The sequence below is a fragment of the Ursus maritimus genome, unplaced genomic scaffold (assembly GCF_017311325.1).
Source record: "Ursus maritimus isolate PB19 unplaced genomic scaffold, ASM1731132v1 scaffold_10, whole genome shotgun sequence".
Classification (NCBI taxonomy): Eukaryota; Metazoa; Chordata; class Mammalia; order Carnivora; family Ursidae; genus Ursus; species Ursus maritimus.
In genome coordinates this window covers 16423407-16441526 of record NW_024423344.1, presented here as the reverse complement: position 1 = coordinate 16441526, position 18120 = coordinate 16423407, and the positions used below count along the sequence as shown (strand labels likewise).

General features: G+C 38.8%; 3 protein-coding genes across 18 annotated transcripts in view; 2 read left to right on the top strand and 1 right to left on the bottom strand.

Annotated features, from left to right (window-relative positions):
- The window catches only part of SUPT20H (SPT20 homolog, SAGA complex component), a 39838-nt gene extending 39046 nt beyond the window's left edge, over nucleotides 1-792 (top strand). For all 15 annotated transcript variants that reach the window (XM_040622109.1, XM_040622116.1, XM_040622139.1 and 12 more), the window contains one exon: nucleotides 285-792. In XM_040622109.1, the coding sequence (XP_040478043.1) occupies nucleotides 285-422 (138 nt within the window). In that variant the 3' untranslated portion in view covers nucleotides 423-792. The remainder of the gene's footprint in view (nucleotides 1-284) is intronic.
- Nucleotides 708-8084, bottom strand: EXOSC8 (exosome component 8). Its single transcript, XM_008692257.2, has 11 exons — nucleotides 7788-8084; nucleotides 6653-6689; nucleotides 6444-6507; nucleotides 5802-5875; nucleotides 4328-4373; nucleotides 3529-3634; nucleotides 3396-3441; nucleotides 2482-2578; nucleotides 1884-2004; nucleotides 1260-1366; nucleotides 708-920 (listed from the first exon to the last, which is right to left on the bottom strand). Exons 1-11 carry the CDS (start codon nucleotides 7802-7804, stop codon nucleotides 805-807), a joined length of 831 nt encoding a protein of 276 aa, XP_008690479.1. The 5' UTR covers nucleotides 7805-8084; the 3' UTR covers nucleotides 708-804.
- An 833-nt stretch (nucleotides 8085-8917) lies between these two features.
- Nucleotides 8918-18120, top strand: part of ALG5 (ALG5 dolichyl-phosphate beta-glucosyltransferase) — a 38445-nt gene continuing 29242 nt past the window's right edge. The window contains exons 1-5 of one of the 2 annotated variants that reach the window (XM_040622154.1): nucleotides 8918-9073; nucleotides 12220-12391; nucleotides 12777-12823; nucleotides 14226-14294; nucleotides 16230-16322. In XM_040622154.1, the coding sequence (XP_040478088.1) occupies nucleotides 9008-9073; nucleotides 12220-12391; nucleotides 12777-12823; nucleotides 14226-14294; nucleotides 16230-16322 (447 nt within the window). In that variant the 5' untranslated portion in view covers nucleotides 8918-9007. Of the gene's footprint in view, nucleotides 9074-12219; nucleotides 12392-12776; nucleotides 12824-14225; nucleotides 14295-16229; nucleotides 16323-18120 lie in introns of those variants that run through there. The other variant, XM_040622159.1, reaches the window with a different exon arrangement.

The window sequence follows — 18120 nt, the reverse complement described above, 5'->3', positions numbered from 1 at the left end:
AAATAGTAACTGAAGTTGCTGAGTTACTACAATATAGACTGGCAGGGCAAAGTAACAGAAATACTTTTGAAGTTTACCAAGAACCCATTTTTAAAGCCCTCAGCAGGCTTCTGTGCCACTGGTGCTGTTTGACTGTGCATTGTCTCAGTGTGGTATAGTCCCTTTTTGTTATCTTGGTGCTTTCTCCCTTTCAGTTTTGTTGTTTTCATCTCTCAGGAAAAGCACCTTTCCATACCTGCCTACATTTAACATAACTTGACTTTTCTTTCCCCTCCCTTTTGCAGCAGTTGCGATTCTTGCAGCATCAAATGGCTATGGCAGCAGCAGCAGCACAAACAGCTCAGCTACATCGGCATCGGCATACAGGCAGCCAGTCAAAAAGTAAAATGAAGAGAGGCACGCCAACCACTCCAAAATTCTGAGTCTTGCTTTTTTTTTTTCTTTTTTAAAACCATAAGAGCATTGAATCAAAGGATTTTGAGTTTCTACTTCATTTTTGGTTTTGTTTTTTTAAATGTGTCAGTATTTTACATTGCTAGATGTACAAACTTTATACAGAAGCACAACCCTATGATTTTTAATTAAAAACAGGAAAATGGTTTAACGAACCATTAGGGTTGGTTTGCCTAAGTCATTGCTTTTTAAAAATGGTTTCACTGTACATACTACATATGGAAGTGACCTAAGAAATACTAGAAACATCTTTCTGAAGAATGTAGTTTGATATTTATTTAGTATAAAAGGTTTGTGCACAGTGTAACAAATACAGTTTTTACAAATCCGTTTTGAAAATGTGGTGGTGGTTTATTTGGATTTCATACTCTTAATTACTTCATCCATTAGTTTTTTTACTTCTTTGTGTCTGGTAACTGCTCGGCTCATACAGTCCTGAAGTTTAGCTCCAGTCAGCCCACTTCCACCTGAAAAATTAGTGTGACAACACTGTTAGTGTCTATTATTTTACTTGTTAAAAAAAAAAAATCAAGTTATAAGACAAAAAACTCAATAATGTAAGCCAGTAAGACTGTTTCAAGAGTTGCAAATTGTTTTTGTGTAACAAGCCCTGCAAGTGATTCTGATGCATACCGTAAGTTCAAGAACCACTGGCAGACAATATAGAGAAGTAGGGAATTTGAGATAACAAAGAAACTGCAGTGAACAGTAAAACCTCTCACATTCCATTTGGCCTTCCCTAATACAAAGAAGCTCACATTGAGTTTTTATTTTACATGTTTAGGGTTGAAATGGAAAGAACATGCCTGGTTTGTGAAGGCAGCATAGCTTGCCTTCCTCATCCATTACTACTGTTAAGGTTCCAGTTGCCAGATGTTCCTCCTCTCCAGTAGGGTCAACTATGAGCAGAGTGCTGTTTAAAATACAAGAAAAATATAAATTATCAATCCATGGAACAAATTTTATATACAAAAGATAAAATTACTTCTAGCCTTTTAGCTTAGATATTGACGTCAGATTTAAGCAATAGAATAGAACTGGTGGGAAACCAGAAAAGTTAATAGCAACCTAACATTCTACTACTTAAGGAATTTTTACCTTTCAATTTATGAATATATTAAAGTCCTTGGCAAATACAGAAGATAGCCTAAGGTAAATGTTCTGTGAAATAGTTAAGAAAATTAAGATTACACAGGAATAAGAAAACCAAGAAACTGGGAGAACACAAAATTCATCATCCAGATCAGCATGGTTTTGAAAGTACAAGGCTAAGCTAATAATAATTCTGCAGGGACAACAGCTATAAACCTAGGTGTCCAGGGCAAACTAGGATGTATGGTCACCATGGGCATTTTCCTGAAAAGTTAGAAAGCTGAGTAACAATCCATTACCTTAACTACATAATTTTTTTATGCATCTGATTAACTTACTCATCAAATACAGCAAAGGAAGTTGCAACTGGATGAGTTCTAATATTCAAATAACTTTTCTTCTTTAAATTAACTTCTGCTAAACCAGTTTCTTCATTTATAGTAACTTCTGGCAGCTGTACTAGAAAGAGAAATATGTGAAGTAAGTCACTCTAACAAATACAGGTTTCTATGCTTTATTCATTTTTCCCTCTTTAAATTGTTTAGTAGGAGTATTTTTTTAAATTAGGATAATTAAGGTAAATTTAGTGGATATAAACATAGTTTTTCTTTAGAAACTCATGAATGATCAATCACTAAATATTAACAAAAATCTTTAAAAAGTTAATGATAAATCTTAACAGAATATTTTTTTTTTTTTTAAGATTTTATTTATTTATTTGACAGACAGCCAGCCAGAGAGGGAGCACAAGCAGGGGGAGTGGGAGAGGAAGAAGCAGGCTCCCAGCTGAGGAACCTGATGCGGGACTCGATCCCAGAACGCCAGGATCACGCCCTGAGCCAAAGGCAGACACTTAACGACTGAGCCACCCAGGCGCCCCTTAACAGAATATTCTGACACTAAGAAGAAATAGTGCCTTTTATTAAAGTTGCTTACCATTTTTTAAAGCTGCTAATAAAGCAAATGTACAGGCATCCAAGATGTTCCCATCATAGTCGAGGCAAATGATATCACAGTACAGAACCCAAGAAAGCTAAAACAAAGTTTACACAAAGTGTAAATTGAAGTCTTCTGGTGGGTAGAACATGGTATTTGTTTTAACTTACAAACCACAGAATCCTTGGTTAGACAAGCATGACAACTTTCAAGGCTCAAAAATTAAAAAAAAAAAAAAAAACTCTACAAAGTATATAACCAACAAAGTAGACAGGTTTGGTTTAAAAAAAAAAAACAAGTGGCTTTTACTACCAAGCTGACAAATAACATCGAGATTTCCATTGAGAGCAATAGATGTAGAAAGAATTTCCATTCTTGCTGCTAAGTTAGCAGATGAAAGAAATGCTTCTAGAAGTCCTAAATGAAGTCCAAAATGTACTTTCCCACAGAAACCTTAATATATGAAATGGCTAGGCTTTACAGTGCTAATAAATCTGTATATAATCAACTAGGAAAAGCCTCTAGGTCCTAGTCAACTTAGTTCTAAATTTTAGACTTGAAATTAAAGACTTGAAATGTATAGTGTGGATTTACCCTAAATACCTCAGCTGATCAGATACTAATCTATATGGAATAAACAACTGACTGAATTATTTGTTGCAAAAGGGAAAAAAGTAAAGTCAGCTTAGAAAGTAGCTCCCAATTAGGTAATAAATTACTCAAGCAAGACTTTTTTTTATGAACTGTACATGGTTTATTTAGATAGTTACGGAGTAAGCTGGATCTTTTTTAAACTAAATTCCATCTTAAGACATTCATATTTAAGGCCACTGTTTTATTATTTTGATTTCCCTGTTCTCTTCCCCAAAAAAACAATTCATAATAAAACCTCATAGCTTCTTTATTTATCTTACCTTTCCTGGAGAAATGCATAAGTCCTCTTTCTGAATTATCTGTGAACTTGATTTAATAATAAAGCACAATAAATTAAAGGTCAAAAACTATCTGAAAATGAATCATAGTCAGATGTTATCAGGATGATCTTACTTTTCAATGACATCTGCAATGAACTGGCTAGCCACTTGGGCCTCTTCTCCAGGAGGTCCAGATCGAAATCTCGATGAACACAGAGGTGGTAGATCCACATTAGGAACTGAAAGAAACACTCTGCAGCTATGAACTAAACTTCACCTCTGGTTTATGGAAGTGTTAAAGGTATTCTCAATCCACTGCAAAGGTGACTGTAGCCATAGATAGGATTTGCCAAGTGGAAAGCATTGTAACACATCAACTCATTCTTTTTTTTTTTGGTCTTTGTAATACCCTCAGGCTTAGATAAAATCTATTTCCAACTTTTTTTCTTCACACAAATACCAAAAATATAAAAAGCATCTATTAAGGAAGGCCTCAATCATAAATTCTTCAGAAAAATATTTCTTCTAAAATACCTCAATCTCTAACAGCAGACAGCCTCTGTTTTTAAAATGTTGGTACCTACCATAAAGAAAAGAATGTCCAAGGCAAGAAGAAAATTGCACAGTGGTATAAATGAAGAATACTTACAGAAATATATAAGTGTGCAATTACAACCCTTTCCTAAGAGATTTTATTTTCTTGGATGATGACATCTGAATGTATAAACAACTGATCAAAGCTGAATATTTGAGAAAATTCTCTATCTTGCTATTAGGCTATCTTCTAACAACTAAACTTTTCAGGAATCTCTGCTTCATTTATATATTTTTGAATCTACATTTTCTTCAACTTAACTACTAGGACTGACCTACAATATTATCCTTGAATGTATTAAAGTATCTGTATTAAAATTACAAGCCATTTAACTTACCAACATATCCTTTATCAGGGGTATCTGTTGGTGGTGCTGCAAATTCCTAAAGAAGCAAACAAATATTTCCTATAAAAGAAGCTACTCAATAACTGGAAGACAGCTTAGTACTCAGTTACAGAAATCTTCAGCAAAAACCATCTTAGCCAGTTAACTACATCAAGAGCATCTACTATGCTTATTAGGGAGTCCTATCAGGCTATAAGGACATGGCACAAATCCTCTTATTAGGTCTGCAAGGTAAAAAGGCAGCTTAGTTGCCTACATTCTAGTGCTACTAACCAAAATTACATGGGGCTCTTTAAAAAAAAAAATTAATTGGTTTTCTTCCTCTCATTTAGTAGCAAAGAATCTGAATTTAAACCTAAGGTGATCCTTACACAGCCAGATTTACAAAGTGATAAAATGGTTAAGAGCAAAAGCCTGAGACTCACTGACCTGGTTCAAATGTCAGACCCACACTTTTTGGCTTAGGGACTTTAGTCAAATCATATTACCTCTTACCATTCAACTTCCTCATCTGCAAAATGAGAAGTTAATATTACCTACTTTTAGGGATTCTCAATGAGGGTCAAATGAACATGTCCCCAGCATAAAAGCTGGCAACATGGGGTGGCTCAGTTGTTAAGTGTTTGCCTTCGGCTCAGGTTGTGATCCCAGTGTCCTGGGATGGAGCCCCGCATCGGTGGGAAGCCTGCTGCTCCCTCTCCCACTCCCCCTGCTTGTGTTCCCTCTTTCACTCTCTGTCAAATGAATAAAATCTTAAAAAAAAAAAAAAAAAAGCTGACAACAATTAAGTACTCAGATCATATTGTTAGATATTACCCCAGCTTTATCACCCTGAGGAAGAATCTGAACTTAAGTAATTCACAGTGCAACATAATGGAAAAGGCACAAACTTTGGAGTCAAAGTTATATCTAAGTTCTAGTTATGTTCCTGGGCAAGTTACTGAACCTCATGTAAAACAGAAGACAGAATTACATTTCAAATGATTGTTCTCATGATTAAACTGGTAATTCTGTAATAAAGCACCTAAATTTAAGGTGTCTGTAACATAAAAGGTACTCAGTAACAGTGGCTCTTATTCCCTCTAGCTTTTCTTTGGAGCAGTCTCAATTTTCTACATTATTTGCACAGATTAAATGCCATCACTGCATAAAAAGATGTCACCAAAAATCTTCTCAATAACAACCAAATTCTTAAAAAACTAAAGGTACTGAGGATTTTTAAAATTGGTTTCATTTCAGACCATTTGATGCATGTTCGTAAATTCAGAGTCACTGGAGTTGGGTCATTTTTAATCTACTTTGAGTATTACCTACTCAAAGGTGAAAGCTCGTAGGAAATGTAAAATACTAAAGAACTGACACCTGACTGCCTAATCAACAGAAATATAGGTGTAAATTACAATCTAATAAGAACATGAAGCTAATTTGGTAATTCAAATCTCAGTAAGACATATATTAAACCTACCGCCTTAATTCCACAAATTACTGTAGTATTTCCCAGCTTCACTAAAGCAGAACCATCGGCAGTACTAATTGAACCTGAAAAGATAATAAAGAAGTCCATGAAAAGTTTTCATTGTCTACATATAATTTTAATCTTGCTATATATCTAAGTTGCTTATAAAAATTTATTCCTAACTCAAGTTTTTTTAAATGATGTAACTATTTTAAAATTAGTGTTTTAGGAATTATTCACCTGTTCTTGAATTTGAGTTAATCATTTTCATTCTGTCACAGAACTGTTCTACAGATAAAAAAACTCTTGACAAAAAAATCATTGGATTCCCTTAGATATGGTAGAATTTGGCTCAAATATTGTTTAAATGGCTCATGCTAAAACTCAAAACTATCATACATACAGGTTACACTAGAAAATTCCATGTTTGCAACAGAAAGTTTAGTAAGTGTAAGATATAAGAAAACTATGTCTTCGATGTTTTGAAGGAAGAAAGGGGGGAAACACTTCACAGATACTTCAAAATTTAAAAAGAACAACATAACAATTGAAATAATAGTTTTAAAAACATCACAAAAATTCTTATATAAACAAACAAGAAAAAGTCTGAAGCACCTTCAACATTCTAATTAGAACTCAAAATATCCTCACCTATGTTGACAGTTGTGGTTCTGAATTCACCAAGTTCTCTTCCATCAGGACGGCAGTTCTCTTTCTAAATAAATAAATTTACATAAAAGTAAATTACATCTACATTTATATTTTACACACACCAGGGAAAACACATTAAACCTCGTTAATTTATATAATTTGAAAAGAAGCACATGATACTGTTATCAAAAGGTACAACCTTTACTCACCAAAAATCTTCTGTAATACTCCAGAGGTTCCACAGTTCTGAAACATGTTGAAAATATATCTGAGGTAAGTTAATGAATCTTAACATAAATCCAGAAACTGGCAAAGATCTTAGGAGTGTGATGATGCAGCATAAATCTCCCCAATTTGTAATTAAGTTTCTTTCATGAATTCTGATGTTTATGTTGCCATATATAACTATTAAAAAGAGGTACTCTTACAGTAGTAATCACACTCAACTATTGTCCTTAACTCTACCTTAAACAATTACAGGTTGAAGCCCAAAGCCTTTGGCCATCTTTAAAGAATTAAGCCAGTTATTAAAATAATGTCACTTTCGTTCTGAAGCAGGGATTCTTAACATGAAAAATTACATTTTTATTTTCACTATCCTGTAACTGAAATTTAGCATATTCTTCATTTATGACTGTAGGCAATAAGCCTTTATTAAATATTAGTACCTGCAACTTTTAACAACTACAGAGATTAAATGTTTTCGTTTTTACTTTATAGTTGTCGAAGCTTATGTGCAGACTCGTAACTTTGGAATTCCAGGAGTTACTAAACTCCCCACTGTAGCTTAAGAATGTTAATTTTTAAAAGAGCACGTATACATCACTCTATCAAGAACTCGGAGTTTACAGAACTAGATAACTGCGTCAATACAATTGTTTTCCTTTGGAATCTTACGTATTTTATCCATTTAAAAACTTGACTCTGAGGACAAAAATCTACAGGCTTCACCAGAGTGGCAGAAAAAAGGCTTAAGTAAAACCTTCCGAAAAAGGCACAATCCTTTAGCACAGGGTGGCATGTGGTTCTGATACAACACTTTTAAAAAGATTACAACTGTGTCTCCTGGGGCCGCACATCCACTACACCAAGCCACAAGCGCTTGCCGCGGGTACTGAACTCTGGACACCGTCCCTTCCATCTCGTCTCACTGCGGAGAAAAAGCCCCCTTCCCTTTCACTACGACCACCCCCAGGTCCTTCCGCCCGTCGCCTGCTTCCGAGAGGGAAAGAAATGCGAATCTGGCAGGGTGGCCTCCAGGTGAAAAATATCCCAGCGAAGGGTTAAAGGAAGCCTCCAACCGCCAAGAGTACAAACACACGCCCGCCGGTCGCCAACACTCACTTGAACCCGGCCGCCATCTTCCCGCCCGCGCGCGTGCGCCTGCTCCTGGCGACACCGCGCGTCCGGGCCGTGCGCCTACGCCGCCTCCAAAGTTTCGACAGGGACGCCTGCGCTCTTTTCCCGCTGCTTTGGACGCCGAGGGCTGGGCGCGCCGGGAGGGTGGTTCCTGGTCCACCTTTGTTCCGATGGTCTCTAGCCCAGCACGCTTTTACGCTTCTTTGGCTTAGACGCGTTTTGACGAATCTGCCAATAGAAAAGAGGCGAGTGTGTCTCTTTAGAAACAGTCTGGTAGTTTAAGAGAAAACCGACTTTATTGCCAAGAATGGAGTATTGAGTGTGAAGCATTATTCCAAAGTTTCTACGTCCTTTTCCTGCCTCTGTCATAGGCTGGGCCCCGGGCTTGTTTCCTCCCAAGTAAAGAGCTCCCTGCTCCAGTTACTGGTGAATTACGTAAACTTTCTGTGCGTTCATTATCCTCACCACTTTACACTTTGCAGGTCCCTGAAGCGGGCTCCAAAGGAGCGGCTTGTGTTGTAGGCTGTGTTGTGGCTCAAAACGTCCACCTCCTTCCTAGGTAGGGTTGCCAGACAGAATACAGGACATCAATTAAATTTGAATGTCAGGTAAACAAAGGTTTGTTTTTTTGTTTTTTTTTTGTTTGGTTGTTTGTTTTTTGTGTTTTTTTTTTTCCTATGAGTATATGCCAAATAGTACATTAGTTGTTACCAGGGGCTGGGGGCAGCGAAGAATGTTTTAGAAATAGTTAACGGTGATGGATGCAGACAATTGTGAATGTAATTAATACCACTGTGTCTTGTACACTTAAAATGGTTAAAATGGCATATTTTATGTTGTATCACAGTTTTGAAAAACTCGTGTAATATGCCAAAACCTTTTAAGTGGGTGGGTTGTGTGGTGTGCGAATTCCATTTTAACAAGGCCGTCAAAAAAACTTCACTGCTTACCTGAAATTCAATTTAAGGGGACATTCTGTATTTAACTTGCCGATTCTGTCAACCCTACAGAGGAACACAGCGCCGGCCTACCCGCGGAGCCGCGCTTCCAAGAACTGCGTGTTCGTCTCCTTGCCGCGAGGGGCGCTGTGGGCGGCGGGGCCCGGCTGGCGCGGCCCCTCTGCCGGCGGGAGGCGGGGCTGCGCGGCCGCGCTTCCGCGTGTGTGTAGGTGCTGGGTAGGGCAGGCGGCGACCTGGGTATGGAGGATGAGTTCGCTCCTGCTGCAGCTGGCGGTGCTCGGCGTGGCGCTGGCGGCCGCAGCCCTGATACTGGTGAGGAGAGGGTTGGGGGACCGACGCGGGTCTAGGTTCCCTGCTCTCTTGGAGACTCGGCGGCCACGCATCCTCTTCTCTGCATAGCCACTCTTCGACGTGTCCCTTTTCACCACGCTTCCCCCAAGCCTTGACCCCAGGATTTCCTCTCCTAGTATTTCACACCCCCTTTCTTCCCTTCTTTATTTTTATTTTGGAGCTTTACCTCCCTCTGTGCCCAGACCCTTGTACTTTTGTTCACTGTGGGACCTGCTCACCCAGTCTCCACTCGTCTCTTGGTCCCCCCGATCTCTGTCCACCCGCCCTTTCAGTCCCGACCTCTCAAGACTTCCTCCCGGATCTGCAGCTTATGCAGTTCTGGCTCCACCCGGGAAGGTCTTGAGCCCCCAGGATGTGTGTGCTCCCTAGATTCATCCTTTTCCTGATGTGGTTAAGCAAATAGAAGGTGGTGACAGCATTGACGAGAGCCATGTATTGCAGATCGGAATAGATCAGTGGGGCAAGAAGACCAGTACGGACACTGTAAGACCAAGACACACAGGCCTAGTGTTACCATATGTCTGGGAGTCCTTATAACCCAAAATTAAACACCCTATATTCGCTGCCTCTAAACGAGGCAGTACTAATTTGAATAGAATTCAAATTTGGGTTTTCTTTGCCATTACTTGGAAACAAACATTGTAAACACTTGCTGATCCATTAGTAATAGACAATTTGCCAAGTGAGTTTTCTCACATGTGATTTGGAATAGACTACCATCCAGTTCCTACATGGAGAGGTTTCAGCTTCCTGGACACTCAGATTCGCCCCCTGTATAGCACTGCTAGGAAGGCCATTCTTCCATCTTGCCAGGTTTGCAAACTCAGAGTGTAGAAACAATTTAATAGAGAAAAAGCAGTGTGTCCTGACTTCTTAGGTGATTTGTGTCTGGGTGAGAAAGGAGTCCTCTCTCTCTCTCCCTTAATGGTATAGGAAGATTTCAGGTTTTTGAGCAAGTCAGGTTTTTGGTGGGGCAGAATTTTGACAGAATCCTAGACTGAATCTGCTTGGTGAATCTATCTGTTGCACAGAGTTAAATGCGTGCCTTAGGAGGGTGTACTGCGAGTATTTGATCCCACTAGCTTGAAGTGATTATAAGAGCTACCACTTACAGAGGACTTACAATATGCTGGGTGTTGTATTCAGTGTTTAACAGGGGTTATCTCTTGTGATCTTCAAAACAATGCTGACATAAATGTTACCATCATTAGCTTCATCTGATGAGGAGACTGAGATTGGAGAGAAGAGCTTATGTATGAAAATGTCACACAGCTTGTGGAACTTCATTTGTTTAAAATGCCAGAACAGGAAATCATTATAAAAAAACAAAAAGAAAAAAAAAAACTAGTTTCATATATATCCACTTTCCATACATACTCTTCCTCACCCCACCTCCTTTCTGAATTATTTTGAAGCAAATCCACGACATAACACTTTATCTGTAAACCTTCAACATTTATCTCCAAATCCCCACCTTTTTAAAATATAACCATAGTAAAGTTATAATGGATTTTTAAAAAAATTTAACCATTATTCAGGGATTTCAAACGTCCCGTCAGTTCAGATGCCTCATGTATGTTTTAGTATAGTCATTTGTTCGATTAAGTATTCACACCATTAGCACTCTATTGATCTTAATCTGTAACAATTTGTCCTCCTTTTTTTGTTTTGTTTTGTTTTTTCCCTTGTCTTTAATAAGTGGTAATTTGTCCTGTAGAATTTCTCACAATCTGGATTTTATTTATTGCATCCCCTTGGTGACTTCAAACATCTTACTCTGTCCCCTGAATTTCCGATAAACTGGTAGTAACATTTAGAGACTTAATCAAATGCATGTTTGAGTTTTTTAATCAAAATATGTGACTGATGCTGAATACTTCCTCTTGTATGATATCAGAAGGCTTGTAATATCTGATTTTCTTTGGTGTTAAGGTGGATCCAGGAGTTTAGGAGTTTTGTTAGCCTGACTCACCAGTTATACAGTTTGTCAACCTAAATCCATTATTTCTTTGGGGGTTGCAAAGTGCAATATTCTAATTGTATCATTCCTTTTTCATGTATTACCTGGAATTCTGTAATGAAAAAAATTCATTCTCAGCTATTCAATTACTCTGAAATATCTTTCATATATAAAAGGTAAGATAAAAGGCAAGTTTTCAAAATAATGCAATGATTCTCTGGCATCTTACAAAGAGCACTGATTCCTTTTAGTAGGAAACTAAATTTAGAAATCACAAACTGAACACTGGGGTGCAGAGTAGGAACTCGTACCCAGTAGTCAGGATACTGCCTCCATGCTCCTACTAATCATAGCAAATTCAATTTCAGTAGGTACCCAATGGAATATTATAAATGGTCACCACACTAAAGATGAGTAGCATTCCAAAAATTTATGAATTGACTATTTTAAAAGCAGAAAGTGTACCAATAGAAACAATGTTATAAAGGATGGTTATTTCCAAAGCTAGTTCCCAAATAAATATGGAAGGGAGCTATCTAATGTTAGTAGTGCATGGTGCTAAAGCCTACAAGTTGATACTTTACTTCAAAAAATATTGTATTCTGAATTCAAATCTGGGATGTGTCAAGAATATATTCTTAAGCATTACCGGTCCCTACTGTGGGGATAGAGGGGTCTTCCCGTCATACCCTGGGTCAGTCTGGTCCTAGAGGGGAGGTCGTCCTCACTTCATACATTTCACCTGCACTGTGAACTTATCCTCTGTCACGTATAGGCTCCAAGTAGGAATGCGACCTCACTGTGTGTTTGCCAGGCATTGGGGGTTCAGGACATCTTAGAATAGATTGCACTTCTTTAGTGACTATTCCCTATTAGATCTGGGATGGTAGAGGCCTGGGGATGACAGGTGGGAAGAGACAGGGAGACTCCTAAATCATTAGTTCCTTACTAGTGAAAAAAAGGACAGTAATAAGTTCATAAGTAAGGGATTTGAATTTTGTTGTCATGTCCAAACCACTGTTAATGGACTAAAAACTAAAAGTAAATATTCCACCAAAAAAAAATCATGTAAATGATGTATTCTTACATAACAAATCTAAAAAATTGTCAACATAGCATAATTTCTTGTTAACATACCTACTTTTAGATTTCCTTTGTTGCATTTATAACTGCTACAAAAATGCCACACATCCATCAACATGAAGAAGAGAAGTTCTTCTTAAATGCCAGAGGACAGAAGGAAACATTGCCCAGCATATGGGACTCACCTACGAAACGGCTCTCTGTTGTCGTGCCTTCATACAATGAAGAAAAACGGTGTAAGCCCGATTTCATTTTTTGGGTAAGGGTCATTGGGAAGAAAAGGAAATTTAAAGTGTGGACTTTCCTGTCTTCTCCAGAATGTTAATAGATGTGGGCTGTGGTGAGTGCCTGGTTGGTAGTTGTAGTTCATAAGAGGGGAAACAAATACTAGCTCTAAAGGTTAGGGTCGGCATTATGAAGTCATAGGACTGAAGTGTTCTAGAGAAGCAACAAGCTAGACGTGAACAGAAAACAGACCTTCCAGATGGGAAGGGCCACTGGAGGAGAGTCCCAGAGGGGCCTGTTAGGTATTCAGACTTTTTCCATATGTAAACTGCATGTTTAGGGGCTTGGTAAGTCGTTTTCAAAAGCAATTTTTCATACATTTTTTTTTTCTTTAAGTGCCTGTAATGATGGATGAAGCTCTGGACTATCTAGAAGAGAGACAGGTATCATGTTTTCTCTTTCAATATGATGTCTCTAATTAAAACTAGACTAGATCACCAACTTGTAGATCACAGGCTAGATCCACTGTGAGAGGCAGCGCCAGCCATGCCTGGGCCATCAAGGTCCCCGGGCCATCAAGGTCCCCGGGCCTCCCGTGCTCAGCTTGCTGCCTGCCGTTAGGTGTTTGCAAGCAAGCCCAGCACATGGCTCCCTGCCTCCAGAAGCAGGTGGATGAACCCAGAACAAACAGAAAGCTGAAGTTTCTTATGTTCCCTCCCGCCCACTTTTCATCTTCTTGCCTGATGATATATTTAAAACTGAGAACGTCTGCAGACTTTGTGTGGCCACACGGTGCTGTTTTTACTGTTGTGATTTTTTTTTAAAGACATTTATTTGAAAAAGACTTATAATGAGAGTGGACTGATTGTTGTTTTTCTTTATTATTCAGAGGAGTTCCCCTCATTTATTTTCTCTTCTTTCCCCACATAAGGAAAAGAAAACTAATATATGTCTTTGTTTTGTATCCTCAGCCGTTGTTGGAATCTCCTTGGAGAGTTTAAGGAAACAAATGAGCTTTGTGGCTGGCTCTTTTTTTTAGAAGATTCCTTGTTTTGATTTACTTTGGTTTTAGATTTTACATGTAAAAGGAAGATAGAAGATTCATTAAGAGAGAGAAGCCACATTCAAAACTTAAGTTGAAAGAAAAGAGGGAGAAAGGGGCACCTGGCTGGCTCAGTCAGTGGAGCCTGTGACTCTTAATCTTGGGGTTGTGAGCTCAAGCCCCATGTTGGGTGTAGAGATTACTTAAAAATAAAATCTTTAAAAAAGAAAAAAATAAAAGAGGGAATGGAGCCTTTATTATGTATGAGGCTTCCATCTCTCCTATTACATGTACTCATAAGAACCACATGGACACATGGACTAGGAATTGTTTTGTTTGTTTTGTTTTCTTTTTTTGTTTTGGATGTTTTTTTTTAATGAGGAAACAGGCCAAAAGGTCATAAGGCTAAGAAATCGTGTATCCAGGTTAGAATTACATGTTCTAACCTGCAGCCTCACAGATGTTTTTCTCATCCACATTTGTAGCGTCTCTCAGAAGTGCTCAGCGCCACAAGCACCTGGCTGCTCCCACTGATTTGGTGCAGGGCGTCTTGGTGCGGGGCGGGCTGCCCAGGTGGGGAGGGGGAGACTCACGGACATTCCGTGTTTGCCTTCTGCTCCTGTCCAGCGTCTTTCCTCCTTTTGGTTCTTGGCCTTTTTACTTTATGTGGTTTGTATACTTACTTATATTCATGTTTATGTGTATCACACTAAAACAGTTGTTATTTAAACTCCTTGCGATTTTGTCAGAATTCTTGATGACATTTATGCCAAATTGTGGTCTTTTATTTTTGTTTCTTACAGAAGCAGGATCCTACGTTCACTTACGAAGTGATAGTAGTTGATGATGGCAGCAAAGACCAGACTTCAAAGGTAAATAAACTTGTTTTTAGCATTGCCAATAGGTAGAAAAAATAGAATAATTTAGCAGATGTGAAGTCTTATTTCCAATTTTTATTCATCAGAGAATGCTAAAGCTGTGCCAGCACTCTCTATTGTTACGGTATGGGTAGTCAGAAAGACAGAGAGATTTCATCTATGGGAAGCTAGAAAATATACCTGCTGTTCCACCACTCCATAAGACCAGGGAAACTTTGAAGATCACCAAGTTGGGAGAAAACATACGCAATTCACCATGGCCACTGGGAGCCTTCTTTGCCTACCAATATATGGTTCCTTTTTCCTAAGTACAATTTTTCTTTCTTTATGTTCCACCTTGCCTTACAATTTCTAAAGCAACCATGCAAATAGAAAGATGCCTTCATCTCTGGCATTGGGTATCAGCTATGTCCTTTGGCGTACCTCCATTCAGATTTACCCATGGGAGGTAACAAGTGTCTTAGAGTATTGTCCCCTCAACATCCCTACATTCTTAGACCTATAGCTACCGAGCTGCTAGAAAAAGTAAAAGCTGGTCTGCCAGGAGTGAGAATAACTTTACACTCCCTGTGGAAATGAGGGTCAAAAGGAGAGGGTATTGGGGTGCCTGGCTGGCTCAGTCAGTCAAGGATGCGACTCTTGATTTTGAAATTGAGCATGGAGCCTACTTTAAAAAAGAAAGTGGGGCCGCCTGGGTAGCTCAGTTGGTTAAGTGTCTAACTCTTTTTTTTTTTTTTTAAAGATTTTTTAAAATTTATTTATTTGACAGAGAGACAGCCAGCGAGAGAGGGAACACAAGCAGGGGGAGTGGGAGAGGAAGAAGCAGGCTCCTAGCAGAGGAACCTGATGTGGGGCTCGATCCCAGAACGCCAGGATCACGCCCTGAGCCGAAGGCAGACGTTTAACGACTGTGCCACCCAGGCGCCCCAAGTGTCTAACTCTTAATCTCAGTTCAGGTCTTGGTCTCAGGGTTGTGAGTTCAAGCCCCGAGTTGGGCTCCACACTGGGCATGGAGCCTACATCAAAAATAAAATAAAAAATAAAAAAGAGAGAAAGAAGGTGCTGTTGATGAAGAGAGATAAGCTAGAAAAGCAATGTGGAAAAGCAGAGGGTATGGACCATGCTCCAGTGGCTTGATGAAGAGATGTACACAGTGAATACAGATCACCATTTCATGGCTTTGATTATAAATCAAAAAGTAATGGCAAGAGCGCCTGGTTGGCTCTGTGGGTTAAGCATCCGACTCTTGGTTTCAGCTCAGGTCTTAATCTCAGGGTCGTGAGATGGAACCCCACATGAGAATACACACTAAGTGGGAAGTTTGTGCCCCCTCTCCCTCTGACCCTCCCCCTGCTCACACACACTCTCTCTCCCTCAAAATAATTAATCCTTAAAAAAAAAAAAAAAAAAAAAACAGTAATGGCAGTTGAGTGAAAAGATTTGGGGAAAATGGTCCAGGATACGAACAACTTCTCTGAGGAGTAAGATCAGTTGCTGACAAGTAGATAAGTCGTTAAGCAGTAAGGAGGGGGGTCACAATCACAAGTGTGTACCAGTCAATCAGTGCATGGATTTTATTTTCTCTAGCAGCTCTTTAGCGTAAATAAAGGAGTCAGAATAAGAGAGAGCCGCTGCCTGTTCTGTTGGTACCTCTGCAGGAAAGTGAATTGTGACTTCGACCTAGTGGGTCATTATTGGTTCTTGGCACCAGGAATTCAACAACTCTGGGCCACTAAAATGCACAGTGAGCATAATGTAGTCACAAGAAGAAGGCAACTAGAATAGCAGTACTTAAATACTGCCATTTAACTCAGTTAAATATTGACTAATTTAATATTGACTAAATATGCTATTGACTCAGAAACCCAGTTTATGTTACTGTCTTGGAATCCAAGTTAATATTATTCTGACTTTTATATAATTTGACAGGTAGCTTTTAAATATTGCCAGAAATATGGAAGTGACAAGGTACGAGTGATAACGCTGGTGAAGAATCGTGGGAAAGGCGGCGCTATTAGGATGGTAATACATAGTTTTGACATTTTTATCTAAAATATAAACTTTTTTTTAATGACTTGTTTTGCAGACTATAGTATATTTGTATTCTGCAGCTAGCTAGTTGAATACCACCATTTCAGGTTAGTGGTAATTAGCTTTAATAAGAACTTCATATAATTTTGTATATATAATGTGATCATATCTTAAAAGTCATGCCCATATCTATGACACACTGGGTAACTCAGGAGAATATGCGTATCTTAATCAAAGTTTAAAATGTTACCATGTACGTCTTTGATACAGTTACTGGATAATAAGTTTAAATGATTTTTTTGCAGTTTATAAAATCTGATGTGGGTCTATCCTGATGAAATTTGCAGTCTGCTAGAAAAGATGATTGTACTTATGAAAGGTACATATGAAGTGCTATAGAAATTCCAAAAGGAATAGGTTACTTTCAGAGTCAAGGTACTCTGAAGAAGGACCACAAGTCAAGATAGATATATGGAAGAAAATATAAGGAGTGCCTTAAATGATTTAAAGGTTTATTTTATTTTGCTGCCCCCATGAAGAGAAGTCTATATATAGGTAGCCCAGACCTTGTTGAACATGGTCTCATCAGAAACCCTGCCTCCTAACTTTTCAGTCCCTTTTCCTCATGCACACAAGGTGACTCCTGGAGCACTAGCCATTACATCTACATTCCAGACAGGAAGGAGAAGGATAAAGGCAGAAGATATATACTGGCTGGTTTGCCCCCTTTTAGGGAGCTTTCCCAGAAGCCCCACCCAATGACTTACTTAATTCTCATTGGCCAGAACAGTGTCACAAAGCCACCCCTATTTCCAAGGAAAGCTGAGAAATGTTTCTTCTAACATTTTCATTCCTGACCTAATCAGAGATCCATTAGTAAAAAAGAAGGAAAGAATAGATACTGAATAGGTAACTAGCAGTCTCGGGCACATGTCAAGCAGGCTTGACAGAGGAGATGTCACCAAAACCAACTTCCAACAGTGGTGAACACTGGCTTCCACTTGGTTATTCCACTTGATTGGTTATTTTGAATAAATTAACCACTTCAGCATAATTATCACGTTTAATCCTCCTCATGTTGTCTCATGAATTAGGTCCTATTATTTCAATTATAGAGATGAGGGAAGTGACTCATAGGTAGGTAAAGTAACTAACTCAAAGTCACATAGTTACTAATAGGTAGAATGAAGATTTAGATTAGGTTAGTACTCTGAAATCCATACTCTTAACCTAACCTCTCTGATTGTGTGAAAAGTTGAGAGAAGAGCATGCCAGTTCAGCAAAATAAGAAAAGACAGAAGTCAGAAACTCTTAGAATATGTACTGGGAGCAGTGAGTTTGCTCTGACTGGGTCATAGGACATGCAAAAAGAAGGAAAAAAAATAGGATTGATACAATATCATGGTGGCCTTTAAATCCATCCATTCACTTACTTATTCAGCCAACAGTTGAGTGCCTCCTATATGCCTACTACTTTATTAGAGATACTGAGATGAAAGATAGCCAGGGGCACCTAGGTGGCTCAATGGGTTGAGTGTCCGACTCTTGGTTTTGGCTCAGGTTGTGATCTCATGGGTCTGGGATTGAGACCCATGTCAAGCCCTGCATGGAGGCTCCATGCTCAGTGGGAAGTCTGCTTGAAGATTGCTCCCTCTGCCCCTGTCCCCACTTGAGTGTGTGTGCTCTCTCTCTCTCTCTCTAAAATAAGTAATTTTTTTTAAAAAAGACAACCATCCTATCTTTAAGGATATCATAATTTAATAGTGCTGTAAACACTCTATTAGAAGTA